The sequence below is a fragment of the Boleophthalmus pectinirostris genome, unplaced genomic scaffold (assembly GCF_026225935.1).
Source record: "Boleophthalmus pectinirostris isolate CB_2022bp ecotype Guang Dong unplaced genomic scaffold, ASM2622593v1 HiC_scaffold_4, whole genome shotgun sequence".
NCBI lineage: Eukaryota > Metazoa > Chordata > Actinopteri > Gobiiformes > Gobiidae > Boleophthalmus > Boleophthalmus pectinirostris.
The window spans coordinates 9,253,686-9,271,665 of NW_026571353.1; the positions used below are offsets into that span (position 1 = coordinate 9,253,686).

Consider the following 17,980-nt stretch of genomic DNA (forward strand, 5'->3'; position numbering starts at 1 on the left):
CATTTACTTTGACAGTCTGGTGTAATAACAGATTTGCTTCATGTGCTTTGTGGAGTGGGTAAGATTGTTTTTAGTGGCAGGCTAACTATGGCCATTGACATGCACTAGCCTAGCACCAGCAATCTCTGCAAATACAAGGACTGGATGGAATATTTAAAAAAGTGTCTCCACAAGTCTACAACACTCTGGCTCACTAGGAAATGCCCTATGTCCAAAATTCCAAATTGTCCCTACATTATAATGTTGTTTCCTCATCACAAACATACCTGGAGTTGTGTGTTTTTTTTTCATTCACACATGTTTAACATAAAAACACTGCATATTATTTAGGCTGAGTCCCTCTCTCAAACAAAAACGCTATGTTCCACCTTGTGATGTCATGTGGTAATACAGGAAGTGCTGCACCATTTTTAAACTCCAATACACCTTCACTAAAGTCATTTGGATTATTTTAGCCCTGGAATTGCCTATCTCTACTGAACTAAAGGAAGATGTTAACTTGAAAGGTACCACTGCATGACATCACAAGGTGGAACAGAGCATTATGAGCTTTGGAGATGTAGACAGACTAATAATAAATAAATAATAAAGGTGTAATATAGGACAAGAACCACCTTAAATGAACATAGCAAGATCTAAATTATAACTAAACATGACAATAGGAGTTTTGGGCCTATTATGAGATAGTAGAACTAAAACAAGACTTAACTAGATCTAAATAAGCATTATTACCAGATGAAAACAGTTTTAAATCTGTTCTAAAACCAATCAAAGCAACTGTGAGAAGGTATTTATAGTGCAAACAGAGTATGCATTGTGTGAACATAACTGGTGCAGAAACGTTGTGTCTAATGCATAATGCATGGCTTTAACTACAATGATATAGTATGGTACATTACTGCTTTAATGTATAAGAGCTTTGGATTTAAAACAAGTGGTGAATATTTCATGAGAGATGTCTTAAACGCAATCACCATTTCTACTTAAAATATACCATGTTTTTTTTTATTAATAGGAAAATTCTCAAGTCAGATATCAAATACTTAAGGTGCATTGTGTAACTCCGAGTGGAGGGTCCAGCAAATGCTTTTCTCCATGGAGATGTTACTGCTTTGTCTGCAATGTTTCACAGTATGGTATCAAACTTTTCTATCATCCAAACCAAGTTACAGGTCAGATCTATGGAGAGGTGACCCCGCAAACAGTCAGAATGCCTGTTTTTCTAGGTATTTTTGAGAAATTAAACCGCCTATAATTGAACAAACGTAAGGTACATCTGTTTAATGTCTATTGCAGAACATTCTAAGCAGAGCAATGAGAACTCAAAATCTCAAGAATTATTATTATCTAAACATAATTTGTTGTGTTATAGTTTGAATCAACCAACAGCTGCTCAAATAGAGTAGCCTCAGGAACCGATTGACTTCTGAGCAGTTATTTTTATCACAAATCAATTTGCCCCAAAATCAAAAAGACAAGGCAGTCAGATCTATAAATAATGTTCCATGTACAACAAGATCAGGCTTACAAAATAGGAAGTAGATATTAATTTTCTAACACAAAGAAATAACAAACAAAATGCAATGAGCAAAAGGTGAGGAGGAAATATGGTAAAATTACACTATGCATCTATACAGTGATGGAAGGTATTGAAGTACAAAAGTAAAAGTACAATTCTTAAGTATAAATTTGAGGTATCTATACTTTACTTAATTACATTTTGCAGTGGATACTTTTTACTTTTACTTCATTACATTTGAGAACATGTTTCTGTACTTCCTACTCCACTACATTTTAAATCTGGACTAAAAAGTATTTTTCTTGATAGTATGAGACCTGCTGAAATGGCTGTGACTTTATTTTTTGCACATTTAATTTGAGTCCCAACTTTGAACAAACCAAATACACAAAAACAGCAAGAAAAAAATAAGAAATCAACTGAAACACTTAAAATCTGCTGAATTCTTTTTCAAAATCACTACATTTGATGCTTTAATTACCTTTTACTCTTAAAGTAAACAGATACTTTAATACTTTTAGTTAAGAAGATTTTTTCATGATACTTTCATGATACTGTTACTTGAGTAACCTTTTACATTTGTTTCTGTACTTTTACTTAAGTAACAAAACTGAGTACTTCATCCACCACAGCATCTATACACTATAATCTTCAGGTTTGTACATTAAAGACCCTGTACAAGATGTATTTCAGCAAAACTTGTCTTGTCCCTGTACAGATATACTATATAAGCAGCTCTTTAGATCAAAATAAGTCAGCTGCGTATTGTCTAAATCTAATTATAAAGAGTGTCCAAGTGCGTAATTAGCATGCTAGTTGTTGTTAGCTCTACCGTGAGGCAAAACTCCACTCTGGCCTGTGAAAGTTGTGAAAAGTGCTTATAAACTCGTCACTGTGAATAATTAGGACGCTCTGAATACATAAGGTAAGTGAGGACCTTTCACATTTAAAGGTGCACTGTGTAACTTTTCTGGTAGAGGCTCCACCACTTCGACTCCATGTTGTTTTTTTCCTGAAATAATCTACAGTATGGCATTTAATTTAACTATCTCCATGGAAACAAGCAGGCCACATCACACAATCACACATTACAGGTCAGATCTGTAGAGAAGTAGACCCGCTCATAATAATAATGCATGTTTTTGTGGTAGTTTTGAGATAAAAAAAAAACAAAAAAAAAACAAAAAACAGTAATTAGTAAATACAAGATGCATTTGTTTAGTGGAACATCCCAGGCAAGGCAGTAACATCACCATAGAGACAAGAAGATGGCAAACCCTCCACAAGAAAAGTTACACAGTGCACATTTAAGACAGCATCTTTGATTTTAGTATTATATCTTTTAATGTAACAATACTTTTATGATATATTTCAAATCACTTTTTTTTTTATCCTAGCATAGTGGTAACAATGTTATTTATAGCTGATCACATGACTTCACAGAATAAAGCCCTTTAAAGTCTATTAACACACTGCCACGTGGAACTGTGGGTTGGGTGTTATGTTCTTTTTATATTTCATTTGAAGCTGTGGAGCTATTGAAGTTCACGCTACGGAGCCAGCGACCTGAAATGAACTCCCCACTGTAAAACTAGAATGGGAAAAGCCATACTGTTTATATTGTTATCACAATATCGTGGGCTCGTACAATGTAAAACACATTGTATTTCTAAGCAACGTGGGCAAGTGGAGGGCTCTACATAGACCACAACCTGTTTTAGTAATTTCAGTATAAGTCTGAAATATCAAAATAACAGTTTCGAGAAAGGTTCAGTCGAGCATTTTTGGAGAAATGGCAGCTTTCGTGTAATATAGTAAACCAAAACATATAAAGACAATATATACATTAAACACTGTGCCTTCCTGATGTAGCAAACTATATTAACTTTTACCTAACTGCACTTTCTGACTCTCAGAGGATAAAGAGCTTCATAGACAGCACACAGCAGTCTCATACCTTCAGAGTTCCTTATAGATCTTTAATTATATGTTCCTTGGTTCTTACTTGTGTCTATCCTGAAGCACGTGCGATGGAACTTTCCCATGTAGAAGTCCAGACCGATGATGGCGAACATGAGGATGGCGAAGAACAGGAGCAGGCCGATCTGCAGCAGAGGGACCATAGCCTTCATGATGGACTTCAGAACCACCTGGAGACCTACACAGAGAATATGTGACTGTAATGACTTTGGTGCATAGACCTCGATAGGTGCCTGCATTACAATGAAGGATATAGTTGAGTAATGTCTGTAAGAGTTAAAGAATAAACCTATGTAAGAATTGCATTTTGCAATACAGTTCTTATTACAGAATGGCTGTGTGATTCTTTTAAAATGAAGTACTTTGTAATAAGTAGTTTGATTTCTTTTGAACTCAAGCAATTACATTAGTAATTAGATTAGTTTTTGAAGGAGTAATCGTGATTACTTTTTCCAAATCTGGAATCTGAATAACACTGTTGTTGAGTATTTTTGGATAGTCCCCAAAAATATCTCTCCCAGGGTTCTGGTGGTTATAGACATTTTTAACTTTTATATAAATATTTAAGACTTTTTTATGAGGTTATATAAAAACTGTTGTCAAACTGTCAACAAATGCGGCAATGTTAAAAACAGGCTGGGGAAGTAAACTGACAATCTTGATGGTAATTTCAGAATGCACAGGGAATATTGATGTTGCATGGTATTTTATATGTCTTAGGTGAAATAATAATGGGATAAGATGATGGTACTCACTGGGAATACCAGAGACCAGTTTGAGTGGCCGCAGCACACGGACCGCTCTCAGTGTCCTCAGGTCAAAGTCTGCTCCCACTGTGGCTAAGATCCTGCAACACAAAACACAAAGGTACGTTATTGGAAAATTAGTATTCATTTAAAGAGGTTTTCAAAAAACTTCATTTTCAGAAGTATAATCAAAACGTGAAACTAAACAAGACCAACAAGCGCATGTTGATATAATAACAGTCAACAGTGAAACATGAAAACATCTGTCCTAGTTGTCTTAGACCTTTACTACTGGGCATGACACTATCATCTATCTGTAGATAAAAATTCAGATACAAAATAGTTGAGAATGAGTTGTTGTTTAACAGATAATTCATGTAAAATGATCACTGAAAAACAACAACTCAACTCAACTGTGGTAAATATAAATTGTGCGATGGGGGTTAAATGCCCAAGGACACAAAGACAGCATTCATCTGTGGGAGTTGGAATCGCACTGCCAACATGTGGGTTAGAGGATCTGACCACTCAACCAATGTTTTTATCGAGAGCAAGATTCGAACCACCAACCTTCAGATCAGTGGACAACATAACTGAGCTACTGTCACCCTTATACTTTGCATTGTTTTGCTGAATGCACTACCAAAAAATAATCTTAATTTAAGATAGAGATGCACTGATGCATCTTTTTCAGTTCCGATACTGATTCTGATAGTATCTGCCAATATCAACAGATACCAGAGCAGAGACTGAAAACAGTACTTATTTCCTTTAAAACAAAAATAAAATAAGACAGAAGTGATCCAAATGTGTTATGTGTATTTCAAATAACTACAAAACAACTTTGTGTAAATAAAAGTACAAATATTATGAGACTTTCTGAGCCATCTATGACCACTAAATAGACTTATTGCATCAATTTACTAGTATGTGCCCAACCAAGATGTCGGCTGAATCGATACTTGGAAGCCGATATTTGATACAATATTCAACACCAGTATTGAATCGGTGCATCCCTAATTCATTCTGCAGGTAAGACTTTACTGCACCTCACTGCATTGCACCATTAGGACACATTTACAGCCCAACAACAGCCAAATTGATTGATAGCTATCAGAAAGTTCAAAGTCGCCTGAGCCGTCAAAGCTAACCACACCCCTGTTACAGATCCTGGGCCTGTACAAACAGCTCATTACGCCTAAGAGCTGGTAATGGGACTGCGATGGATCTCTGTGCAGGCTGTGACACGTGGCTGCTGGCTCTCAGGGTACATTACAATCAATAGTGTTCTTGTACAGTGGAAGTGACAGCAGGACCGCACCAGGCTAAAACGTGTCTAAGCTAAGCACAAACTATTGTATTATTTAGCATTGGCCACAATATCCTCTCTCACACCAGCTAACTGCATGTCCTCTTTCACTAAATCTCCTTTTGGGCTTTCCTCCAGGCCTCCAGTTTCCTGGCAGCTCTAACCTCAGCATCCTTCTACCCATATATTCACCATCCCACCACAGAAAACTGTTTGAATAAAATATATTTTCTTGTTATGTCTGGTAGATTGTGGGGAGTACTAGTATAGAAAGTTACTTCGAAGTCTGTGTAGTAAAAAGTGCAGCTTTTCTTCAAAAAAGTATATTTAAAGAAGACATATCATGCTTTCATCTGCTATATAGTAATGATCTATGACACCAATGAAATAAAAAGTACTAATATATTTTTGTGTTGAAAATTACCTCACAGCATCAGTGATACTGATGAATAAAAAATAGGTACAATAAAAAGTTCAAGTTATTGTAATGGAAACCAGGTACTGTTTAATGCCAAAAAAATGTATGGCAAAAGGTCACATTTTCATATAGAGCTTTTCCACTCAAAGCACTTTACAGCAAGGAACCACTCACCCATTCACACACACATTCATACACCAGTGTACTCAGACATTGAGGATTAAGTGGGTTAAGTGTCTTGCCCAGAACGCAACATCGGCATTCATCTGTGGGAGCTGGAATTGCACCTTCAACCTGTGGGTCAGTGGGATCTGACTGCTCGAGCAATGATGTTTATGTCGAGAGCGGGATGCTGCACGGACCTTGACCCTCATTACTAATCTTATTACTACTAATACTACTAGTACCACCACTACTACTACCACTACCACCGCCACCACTACAGCTTCTACTACTACTCCTACTCCTACTACTACTACTCCTACTACTAGGGGTGTGCAAAAATATCGGAATATCAATATATCGTATCATTTAATGTGATGATACAGTATCGATATCGTGGGCTGCTGTATCGATATATCACCAAGAGTATTTTTAGGTGTGTTTTACTAAATTATTTTGTTACAGCTACAGTTTTGTTGCTTGTGGAGTGAAAGGAAACTCATTTAACATTTGACATTTTCACTGTTTTGATGATTAAAATGTTTGTGCTTCATTTGAACTTGGCACAAGAAGTGGTTTAACAAAGACTTTTAGTATCACAGCCATGATTTAGCCTTTATTTTTTACTGAACTGTATCGAATTGATTTGAAATATATCATATCGAATCGAAAGTGCACTGTATCGAGATATGTATTGTATCGGCAACTTCTTAATGATACCCAGCCCTACCTACTACTCCTACTCCCACTACTACTACTATTACTACTAGAACTAGTACAACTACTACAACAACTACTACAACTACAACAACTACTAGAACCACAACAACAACTACTACAACTACTATTACTACTACTAGAACAACTACAACTACTACTACAACTACTATTACAAAAACTACTACAACAACAACTACAACAACTACAACTACTACTAAAACTACTATTACAAAAACTACTACTACAAACACCAAACTACTACTACTACTACTACTACTACTACTACTACTACTACTACTACTACTACTACTACTACTACTACTACTACTACTACTACAAGCCAACCGTTCATGTTGTTTTATTAAGTTTATTTATTAAGTGATATTATTCTTACAGTTATTCCCCATCGCTTTGGAACCCTGCTGCTCCACTAATTAAAATAGATTTTGCTGAACTCATTTTATTAAAAAAAGAAATTTCCAGTTCCTTTTGTTTCATTAATTCCTCTCAAAACTACGCATTGTTAGTCAAACCACTGCTATGACAAAGTTGACTAAGTGCTGTAAGAGAAACTTACAGCATTTTGAATCTGAAAATCCACTCGTAGCTCCACTATCATAAATCACTATTACATTACATTTCCACATCTTAGACAATATCGTTTTTCATTCATCTCGTCTATCACATCTTAAAGTGTACCGCCTGCACTATTTTTAGCTCTTTTCCCAGCTTTCATACGTATTCAAAGGAAGCCTAGCTCAGTGAACGCTACAGCCAGCTCTGAGCACTACTCTTGTGCATACAAATGAAGCCAGTACTGTATAGTTGGTATGCAGGGGGCCATTTGATGAAGAGGAGGCCAGGACAGCACAGTCTATGTAAACCTTAAACATTCCCAACATGATATTTTTTAAAGTCTGACACGAGGCTACCCCAATCAAATTTAACTAAGGCGCACTGTGTAACGTTTTGGTTGGGGGTCCGTCACCTGCTTGTTTCTATGGTTATGCCTAGAATGTTCCACAGTATGACATTAAACAGCTCTACCTTACATTTATTCAGTCATACGTGGTTTTACTGCACAAAAATAGCTAGAAAAACAAATATTCTGACTATACGCAGGGTTGCCTCTCCACAGATCGGACCTGTAACTTGGTCTGGTTTGGTGTCCATGATGATAGAAAAGTTTAATACCATACTCTGAAACATTCCACACACAAAAGTGACATAACTATTCTCTAATTGTGACTTAATATATGTATTAAGTGTATATTAAATATGACTGTCTGTGAATTAATGTCAAAATATACCTGTGACCGAAATAGATAATCAATCAAAATAATCAATCATTAATGTGGTGGGATTATAACTACTGTAAATATAAATTTAAGTTTTATTTGAATCAAGAACCAATTTGTAAAGAGAAGTTGAAAAATATTTTGAAAATTACAGGAAGTAGAGAATTCTAAACACACTCAGGAGAATTCTGTTCAGTTTACATTTTACACATAAGAAACTTTTTTTTTTCCTGATACTTTAAACAGTATTTCAACAAAATAAAGGTGTTTTCTTGTATTTGTATTTAATTTCTGTGTACTAGGAGTTTTGCTAAGTAACAGTTTCTCTAGTGTGACGTCACGATTTTCAAATCTTAAATATTATGAACTTAACTGTGTTTTAGTCAAATGTGTAGTCTGACCTGTCACTTTACCCAGCATTGGTGAGCATCAAGGGAGTAGTACAGGAATTGGCTCACTGTCCGGCGGTCCTGAAACGTCCCATTATTTTGAAGCTGTGCATTTTCTATAGTCATGAGATTTGGCTTTGACTGACGTTTTTACAAGAAGAGGCTATAGGGAGTGTTTAGGTATGTGTAAAAAGGTTGAGTGGTTTTCAGAATAAATGCAGCTTATGTTGTGTGAAGGTGCACTGTGTAACTTTTCTGGTGGAGGGTCTCTCATCATATTTTTTATTTATTTTTATTTTTATTTTTTTGCTTTGCCTGAAATGTTCCACAGTATAGTATTAAACCTTTTTTTTTTAGCTTGCATTTTTTCAAATTCAGGTGCAATAATGTGGAGCATTCTGGACAAAGCAACAACATCTCCATGGAGACGAGGAGCTAACTGACACTCCACCAGAAAAATTACACAGTGCACCTTTAAAAAATTATATTTCTTGTATTTATTAAACTTCAAAACTCTGGCATTATTTCTGTGAGTGGGCAAACTTCTCCACAGATCTGACCTGTAACTTAACCTATTGATGTGTCCTTCTTGTCTCTATGGAGATTCAGAATTTGGAAAGTAAAATTAAATGTCAGACAGTGTAACACTCCAGGAAAAAACAACATGAAGTCAAAGTTACACAATGCACCTTTAAATCTATGTTGCACAGTTTTTCAATTAGTTTTAAAGTTAAGGAAACATGGGGAGAACATGCAACCTACCAAGCGGTCCTTCTGTGTTATCCAGGAATGAAACCCAACACTATCTCGTATTGAGGTGAGAGATTTAACAACTGTGCCACACTCCTATTGTCCAATTTACGTTATAATGTTGTTTCCTCATCACAAACATACCTGCTAGGGATATATAACGATATTGGCAACATCACAATATCGCCTTAGTAAAATTGCAGTGATATAGTTGTGGTCTCGTCATGATATTAAACTGTGTCTTTAGGCCAAAATAAGAATTTTCAGTCCTCTCCTGGTGCATAACACAATAAACTACATGGACCATAATCCTTTGCGGCCGTGTCATCAACCTGTGTGCCCGTCGTGGACGCACCAGCGGCTTTTAATTTTGAGGTCTAGAAGCATTTTGGGTTTGTCATGACACGAAACGGTAAAGGAGAAAAGGTAACGGACAAACAACAGACAACATTTTTTTGGAGGTAACAACATTTTAACACGGCTTAAAGCTCACGAGAATCCATTTTTCATAAAAAGTAGAACCAGACTCAGCTATAGACCAAATCAAACACATGGGCAAATTTCTAAACTGCATTTCTCATGTTTTCATAGGACTATCATTTCTCCCTGAGCTTCTTACTTACTATTACATCACCACACTTATTCAGCCTTAGCAAAAGCCTGTTGCAATTCCAATCCCTTTAAGCGCGCTCATATTACAAAGAATAACATGCAAAGAAAGTGTGGCCTGGTGGATTAGAGAGCAAAATGAACAACTTCCATATAGATATTGAAATGTATTTTAGCTTACAGTGTTAAGCCTATTACTCACAGTATAGTATGTCTTATTTATGCTACAGATAAGCAGAATGTGTCTACAGGATTGATATACAAGGTGCATTGTGCAACTTCTCTGGTGGAAGGTCCATGGTGCCTCGATAGAGATGTTGGTCAGAGTATAGCATTAAACTTTTCTATTGTCATGTAGACCAAACCAGACTAGATTGCAGGTCAGATCTGTGGAGAGGCGACCCCACTCATAGTCAGAATGTCTGTTTTTCTAGGTATTTTTGAGCTGTAAAACCACCTGTAATTGAAAAAATGTAAGAGCTGTTTAATGTCATACTGTGGAACATTCCAGAAAGAGCAATGGCATATCCATAGAAACAAGCAGGTGATGACAGACCCCCCAACCAAAATGTTGCAATGTTGAGCTTTTAATATGACGATTAAAACAAAATTGATCTGCTCCTTGGCAATTCTAGGGTTGTAATCATTTGAATGAATCTAGTGAAAGTGTTTGAAGTTTAAAAACACAGTGGAGCTGGAGCGGTGTCCTGTATTACAGCATGACATCACAAGGTGGAACAGCATCTTTTCAGTTTGAGAGAAGAACTAAGTATGCAAGATTTGTGCGTTAAAGGGACAGTCTGGAATTTTGGACATAGGGCCTTATTTCCAAGCACTAGCCTAGCACCAGAGACCTCTGAAAATACAAGAACTGGATGGAATATTTTAAAAAGTGTCTCCACACGTCTCCAACACTCTAGGACCCCGTTTACACTGAAACGAATCCGTGTATCACCGTATCACCATATCGGAAACAATCTGCATCCACACACGTCGTTTCTGTGTCCGCAGTCCTTCCTTATCCACACAGCTTTGAGCATATGTGTTTGCATTTTACAGAAACAAAACTTAAAACTGCATGGCTAATTTGCATAAACTGAGTGCTCAAAACAGCTCGCTATTGTGTGGTGATGAGGTTCAGCTTCTGTCGGACTAAAAGACATGACTCAATGGATTATATGTGTTCTTTCTGTGACAGAGGGGTGTTCTGCTGATGGTGAGTCTGTTCTGTGCTTCTATCGTATTGGAGATGATTCATGTGAAACTTTCAGAGATTATACATCTGCAGGTCGTACATTTAGACCATATATATGAATATATGCTAGCCTCTTAGCGTTTTGGCGGTGAACTAGCTACTTTGCAGTGCATAGACCTACATCAGCATATCAGCGTATCAGCGTTTTCAGGCATCCACTTAGTGCTGGATCAGATCTGTACTGATGAATTCTAGATGAATTCTTGGGAGCTGGAGGCACCAGAACATTCCGTCTCTGGAGTCGTTTTCAATCGGATTAGTGTGGTCGAACACTGCATCCACAACGAACATGACTCCAATATGTACTAGTGTGGACAGGGCCTAGGAAATGAGCTCCTATGTCCAAAAGTCCAGACTGTCCCTTTAAACATGAAAGAAACTGAACACAACTCCAGGTATGTTTGAGACGAGGAAACACCAGTTATAACAAAATCACAAAATAGCGTAAAATGGGCCCTTAAAACACAATTTACGCAGGGTTAAAAAAAAAAAACTGCAGTGAAGTCAAGTTACAAAAGTCAAGGATATAAGGTCACTTTACTGCCTATTACTACCACAAACAGGTGCATTTGCGAGCTTTATTATGCATACAAACTACCTTAAAGCTGCACAGATTTTGTTTAGGCTTCCTCCGTCATGGAAAACTGCAGTGTCCATTACGGTACTTAAAGAGAATTAGTGCGTCCTTCATACTCAAGCTAAAGGACATTTTACCTGTGCAATGCTTTGACGCACTCACAATAGCCGGGCACACAGCAGCGTCACCGACTTTGTCCAACATCTGGTTCAACATGCATAACAAGCTCGTGATTTGCATTTGAGAAGAAGTTTCGCTGGGGTTGGTAATTGCAGTGGTACAGTGAAGAACGCCACGGTGAAAATGGAAAATGCAAAGAGGCGATCGCGGGGACGGAGGGAGAGAGAGTAGCGCAGGGAGCCGTGTGTCAGTGCGTGATAATGGAGAAATGCTGTGGGACAATCACAGAGTTGGAGGAGCAGCTGGGGAGAGAAAAGACAGAGGGAGAGAAAGAGAAAGAAAGGGAGGCAGAGAAGGGGAGGGGGCAGACAGAAAAATACAGAGTGAAAGAGGGGGATAGAGAGGAAAGAGAGAGAAGGGGAGAGGGAGAAAAAACTGAGGGAAGGATAGAGAGCAAGAGAGAAAGAGATAGCCAGAGGGAGGGAAAGAGACAGAGAGAAAAAAACAGGGAGGGGGCAGAGAGAGACAGGCATGGAGAAAAACCAGAGGGAAGGAGGGAGAGAGAGAGAAATAGAAAGAGAGAGAGGCAAAAAGACAGGGAGTGAGAGAGAGGGGGACAGAGAAGAAAGAGAGAGAAAGGGAGAGGGAGAAAAAAACAGAGGGAAGGATAGAGAGAGCAAGAGAGAAAGAGAGAGGAAAAAGACAGAGGGAGGGAGAGACAGAGATAGAGAGGGGGTGAGAGACAGAGAGAAAAAAAACAGGGAGGGAGAGAGAGCGAGAGAGAAAGAGAGAGAGACAGACAGACAGAAAGAAAAAGACAGAGGAAGGGAGAGAGGAGGCAGAGAGGAAAGAGAGAAAGGGAGAGGGGGGGGCAGAAAAAAACTGAGGGAAGGTGAGAGAGAGAGAAAAGACAGAGGGAGGGAGAGGGGGACAGAGAGGAAAGAGAGAGAAAGGTAGAGAGAGAACAAGAGAGGAGAGAAAGAGAGAGACAGACAGAGAGAAAAAGATAGAGAAAGGGAGGGAGAGACAGAGACAGAGAGAGAGAAAAGACAGAAGGAGGGAGAGAGTGAAAGAGAGGGTGAGAGAGGGAGAGACAAAGAGGGTGAGATAGACAAAGACAAAAAACAGAGGGAAGGAGAGTAAGAGAGAGAGCAAGAGGAGCATGTGAAAAGTTTTAGGGCAAAGCAAGAAGACAAATTACACACATACCACATATAAATACATTGACATTGTAACTTCACTGTGTCTTGCCCAAGGACACAACAACAGCATTCATCTGTAGGAGCTGGAATTGCACCACCAACCTGTAGGTGAATGGATCTGACCACTCAAACAATGAAGTCTACCAACACTCTCCCACCTGGGTAGCAATAAAAATGTATCTGAACCAATGCTGAATAGACTTATTTATGCCAAATTGTGATATATAACATCACCATGGAGACAAGCAGGTAGCGAATGCCCAACAGAAAAGTTACACAGTGTACCTTTGTCTTGTATTTTTTTTACTATCGCACACATTGCAGGAAATACAAAACAGTGAAAAGCCTGGAATCAAGAAGTATTACAGTACTTGTAGATTTGTCGTTTTTGTGCTGTTTATCTTCTCAGTAAACAGGACTTTGACAAATCTGTGAGACAGGGAACACAGCAGAGCCAAATCCAAACTGTGGAGTGTCTGTAAACAAAGTCACATGACCAGGATCTCAGTGCCAGGAGCATGGGGAGAGAGAGAGTAACGCCAGTGGGAGGCCTGAGAGCTGCTAGTGCTAGAACAGCAATATGCAGCTCCAACACAAGACTACAGACGGCCAGCAGGGGTTCTCAATTTGCGGTTCTGGTGCCATTGGCTGAATGTAAGCAATGTCTGATATGCGTTTTGATGTTTAATTTACAGTTAGTGCTGGATAGACCAAGTTTAAAGCTCCTACATTACACAAAATTTACACAATTGTGAGCTTTAAGTCATGTTATAATGTTGTTACCTCATCAAAAACATAACTGGAGTTGTGTTTTGTTCAATTCACACATGCTTGAGTAACTATTTATGATTAGTCTGTCATCTTCAAACCTCCAAAAGCTCTGTTCTACCTTGTGATGTCATCAAGCGGTAGTTTTCATGTTACCAGCTACCGTTTACCGTTTGTTGAGCAGAGAATGGCGATTCCAGAGCTGAAATCATCCAATTGATTCTCGTGAAGGTGTGTGGAATTGAAAAACACAGTGAAGCATTACCTGTATTGCATAACATCACAAAGTGAAAGTAAATGTTTTCTGTCTGAGGTACAAACTCAGCCGAAATCTGCAGGGTTTGTGTGTTAAACATGTGTGAATAAAAAAAAAACACAACTCCAGGTATATTTGTGATGAGAAAACAACATTATAACATAGATCAGAAAATATTGTATTATGGGCCCTTTAAAACTGGTTCAGTCCTGGACATATTAAGACACGGTTAAAGCTGCATTACACAGTTTTATCTATTGTATATAGTATATTGCAAAATCATAAAACAGAACTGTGTGCCTTACTATATGTCAAATATTCCAAAAGGGATTGTGATAGCTAGGAACTAGTTAAACAGATAAAACCTACTTTCTCTTTTCACAGTTTGAAAATCAGGTCGCCCAGCTATTCTTGTGTATTTGCTTTCATTATTAAACTCCTTTGCTTGACTATTAAACTCCTGGTTTTGCTGATTTATAGAATGTGCTAGTTTAGACCTTTTAGTACCATTTCTTTAGTCAGGCTGATGCCACCTAGTGCCTCTGCTCAATTTCATTTCTCTTCAGCAACTAGATCAACTAGATCAGCAAAACCCCGGAAGTGCAAGTTCGGGCACCAGCCAATCAGCGAAGAGTAACGTATTCAGTGTTGTCAACGATTTCCGAGATCAAGGATTTAAAGACATACTAAAGATAATATTTGCTGAATTTTATCAAGGGGAAAGACGTTATTGCCCTTTTCCCTACGGGATTTGGGAAAGCTATACCAGTTAGCCCCTTTAGCGGTACATTACATACGTCACGACCAAATAGCAGCGACTGGTTAAATGATAAAAAGTACCCAACTACCATCGAGGGAACGAAATCTAAGGCTGTGAGGTCAGACGATTTGTACAAAGTTAAACGAAGTAAAACCGGCTGATGAATCAGGCTACCATTTCTTTATCATGGAACTAAAATTCGTCATTTACAGAAGATTTGTTCCAATGTTGCAGTCTAGGTTTTCCATGTGCTTTATTCACGGTTACGTCACAAAACCGGAAGACGTTTGGAAACATGCGGATGATAGTAAAATCTGGAAAAACAGAGAAAATGGCCAGGTTTTCTAGATGTCATTGTATTCTTTCTTTTTTCCTTTAATAAATTGCCTATTAATTTGTGTATTATAATTTATCTAACGTAAAAAAATAAAAAGACACATTCAGCAGATCAACAGTTAGCTGCCTCTAAGTGACATGGAGGATGCGATTAGAGTCACGTCCCCCATGAAAAGCTTTGGCAGGTTGTGAAGACCTCTGCTGCTGAATCCACGGTTTTATCACATGCCCAGTGTTGCTAATTGCACCAGAATTCGTCATTCGCATGTTTGCAGATGTCTTCCAGTAAGCGTGAATAGAGCCTATTTGAGCTGTTGAGGTCTTATTTGCAGGTTAAGTCATTTTAGTCCTGGTTCAGGCTGAAGATTTTCCCTCTTAAGAGTCAATCCTTTTACCTATGATCCAGAATACACAATATTTTACGAAGATGTGAGTCATGCTCATGATTGACAGGAGGATTAGCCAATCAGGGGACACGCCTGGTCCCTCCATAATGGGAAAAATAAAGAAAGAAAAGATCACAGGGAGCTGAAAAACACTGTGGATTTCTGCTGAATCAACAAGTGAAGCACTAAATTCTGTTCATCTGAGGTGGGAAAAACTTGATTTTATTAGTAAATGATATTTCATGTGTCACTGTAAAAATGAAATGCATGAACTTAAGCTCTCTTAAAAAAATATAAAAATACAGAGATATCATTCTGGATTTGTCATGCAATAGATCCTAAATGGTCCAAATTGTGTAGTTATAATTAAAAATACTGACAAACATTATCTCCTGAAGCTGAATTTGATGTTGAAAACCAAAACAGAGAATGTATGCACTGCTGTTTTCTTTACTCAGATCATTTTGTCTCTATTCTCTACACTAGCGCCTCAGCCACACCGTGATGTAACAACAAACAGCAATCTTCTTCACCAGGGCTGGAGGTAAAGACATGTGCGGTCGCCATGGAAACACTTGGCGTGGGAAAGTCGTTCTCTTGTGTCTAAGATTGAAGATGTGCTCATGTGGAAAACAGGAGGGCTTCCCCGCGCTCCACAGTCAGTGGACAGAGAAACAGCTCAAATATTTATCGAGGAAACATTTTCAATTCAGGTATGTAGAAGAAGCATGAAGGTAGCAATATTTTGAGGTATTTTACTCTTACTTGAAGTACAAATGAATCAAAAAGGGTCAGTGTCTAATTTATATATTTGCATTTTTATTTCGAAGGTGCACTATGTAACTTTTTGGTTGGGGGTCCATTTCTATGGAAATGTCATTCTTTTATCTGGAATATTCCACATTTTTACAATTACAGGTGGTTTTATAGCTCAAAAAAAAAAAAAAAGATACCTGACCTGTAACTTTGTCTGGTTTGGTCTCATGGAGATAAAAAGGTTTAATGCCATACTGTGAAACATTCCAGGCAAAGCAATAAGATGACACAAAGAAAAGGATTTGATGGACACTCTACTAGAAAAGTTACACAATCCACCTGTAACTGGTGGGCTACCATTGTTGCACTGTTTTACATCTTTTCAAAGTATTTTTTATTTTTTTATTTTTTAATAAATAAATAAAGAAACACCTCAATCACCTAAGTCAAAACATCATGACATCACAAGGTGGAACAGAGCATTATGAGCTTTGGAAATGTAGACAGACTAATAAGAAAGGGTAACTCAAACTCTAACAAAACAGTACTCTGGGTATGTTTTTGAAGAGGTAACAACATTATAACCTGGGTAAAGGCTCACAATAGTCACTTTTACGTAATATAGAACCTCTAAATCCGGAAACCTGACCATATTACCAGTTAGCCAAATGATTTTGATGTAAAAATGCATTTCTTATTACAAAAACCAAAAAAAATGATTCAAAAATGCAACTTTTCTCTGTGTATTTCAGCGAACGTCTCCAACTGGGTTTTCCTGTAGCGAGGCCATAGAATCATGTGATCACTACTGGCGCTACCATGTGCACGCTCTCCTCTGGGAACAACAAGCAACAAACAGAGACTGGTCTAAATATACTCCTCTCACTCACGACTCGTATCAGGACAAAGGAAGTATCAGAGTTATAAAAAAAATGCTGAGCTGTCCTCTTCTCCATTTTACTCCATCTAAAAGGTCTGCTCTTCTGCTGATTTCAGGATTATGCAGGTCTTATTATAGCTTTAAGTGCACTGGTGTTTAAAGAAGCTTTTACCAAGTTGTCAAATCAAAATTGTTTCATATCTGGCGCCGATAAGATCACACACACACCGCAGCCATATTATATTATATATTTCATGTAATTAAAGCAGACCTATTATACAAAATTAACCTTTCAGAGTTTTTAACCATGTTATAGTTGTTTCTCCTCACCATTTAATCACCTGAAGTTGTATTTGGAGTGATTAATGCAATTTTTATTACTCAAAATTGACTCTTGTGAGCTTTAAGTCAGATTAGAATGTTGTTACCTCATCAAAAACATAACTGGAATTATGTTTTTGTTTCATTCACACATATCAGACTGATCCTTTATATTATCTGTCTATATCTTTATGTTATCTGTCTATATCTCCAAGCTCAAAATGCTCTGTTCCACCTTCTGATGTCATGAAGCAGAGGTTTTCAACTTAACAGCAACGTTTAACCATTAGTTCAGTAGAGATTGGAAATTCCCAGGCTGAATCCACCGAAATGATACTAGTGAGTGCCTCCGCTCAATTTAATTTCTCTCCAGCGACTAGAACAGGAATCGTAATACACTAGACGGTTTGCAAGAACCCCAGAAGTGCGAGTCCAGGCACCAGCCACTCAGCGTAGAGCCATA

The 17,980-nt window shown here is 37.8% G+C and overlaps 1 protein-coding gene across 1 annotated transcript in view; it reads right to left on the reverse strand.

Moving 5' to 3' along the window:
• The window catches only part of cacna1ba (calcium channel, voltage-dependent, N type, alpha 1B subunit, a), a 207,398-nt gene that overhangs the window by 140,548 nt on the left and 48,870 nt on the right, over positions 1-17,980 (reverse strand). Inside the window, exons 4-5 of the mRNA XM_055161489.1 lie at positions 4,255-4,346; positions 3,525-3,677 (exon numbers count right to left, since the gene is read on the reverse strand). Coding sequence (XP_055017464.1) covers positions 3,525-3,677; positions 4,255-4,346 — 245 coding nt within the window. The remainder of the gene's footprint in view (positions 1-3,524; positions 3,678-4,254; positions 4,347-17,980) is intronic.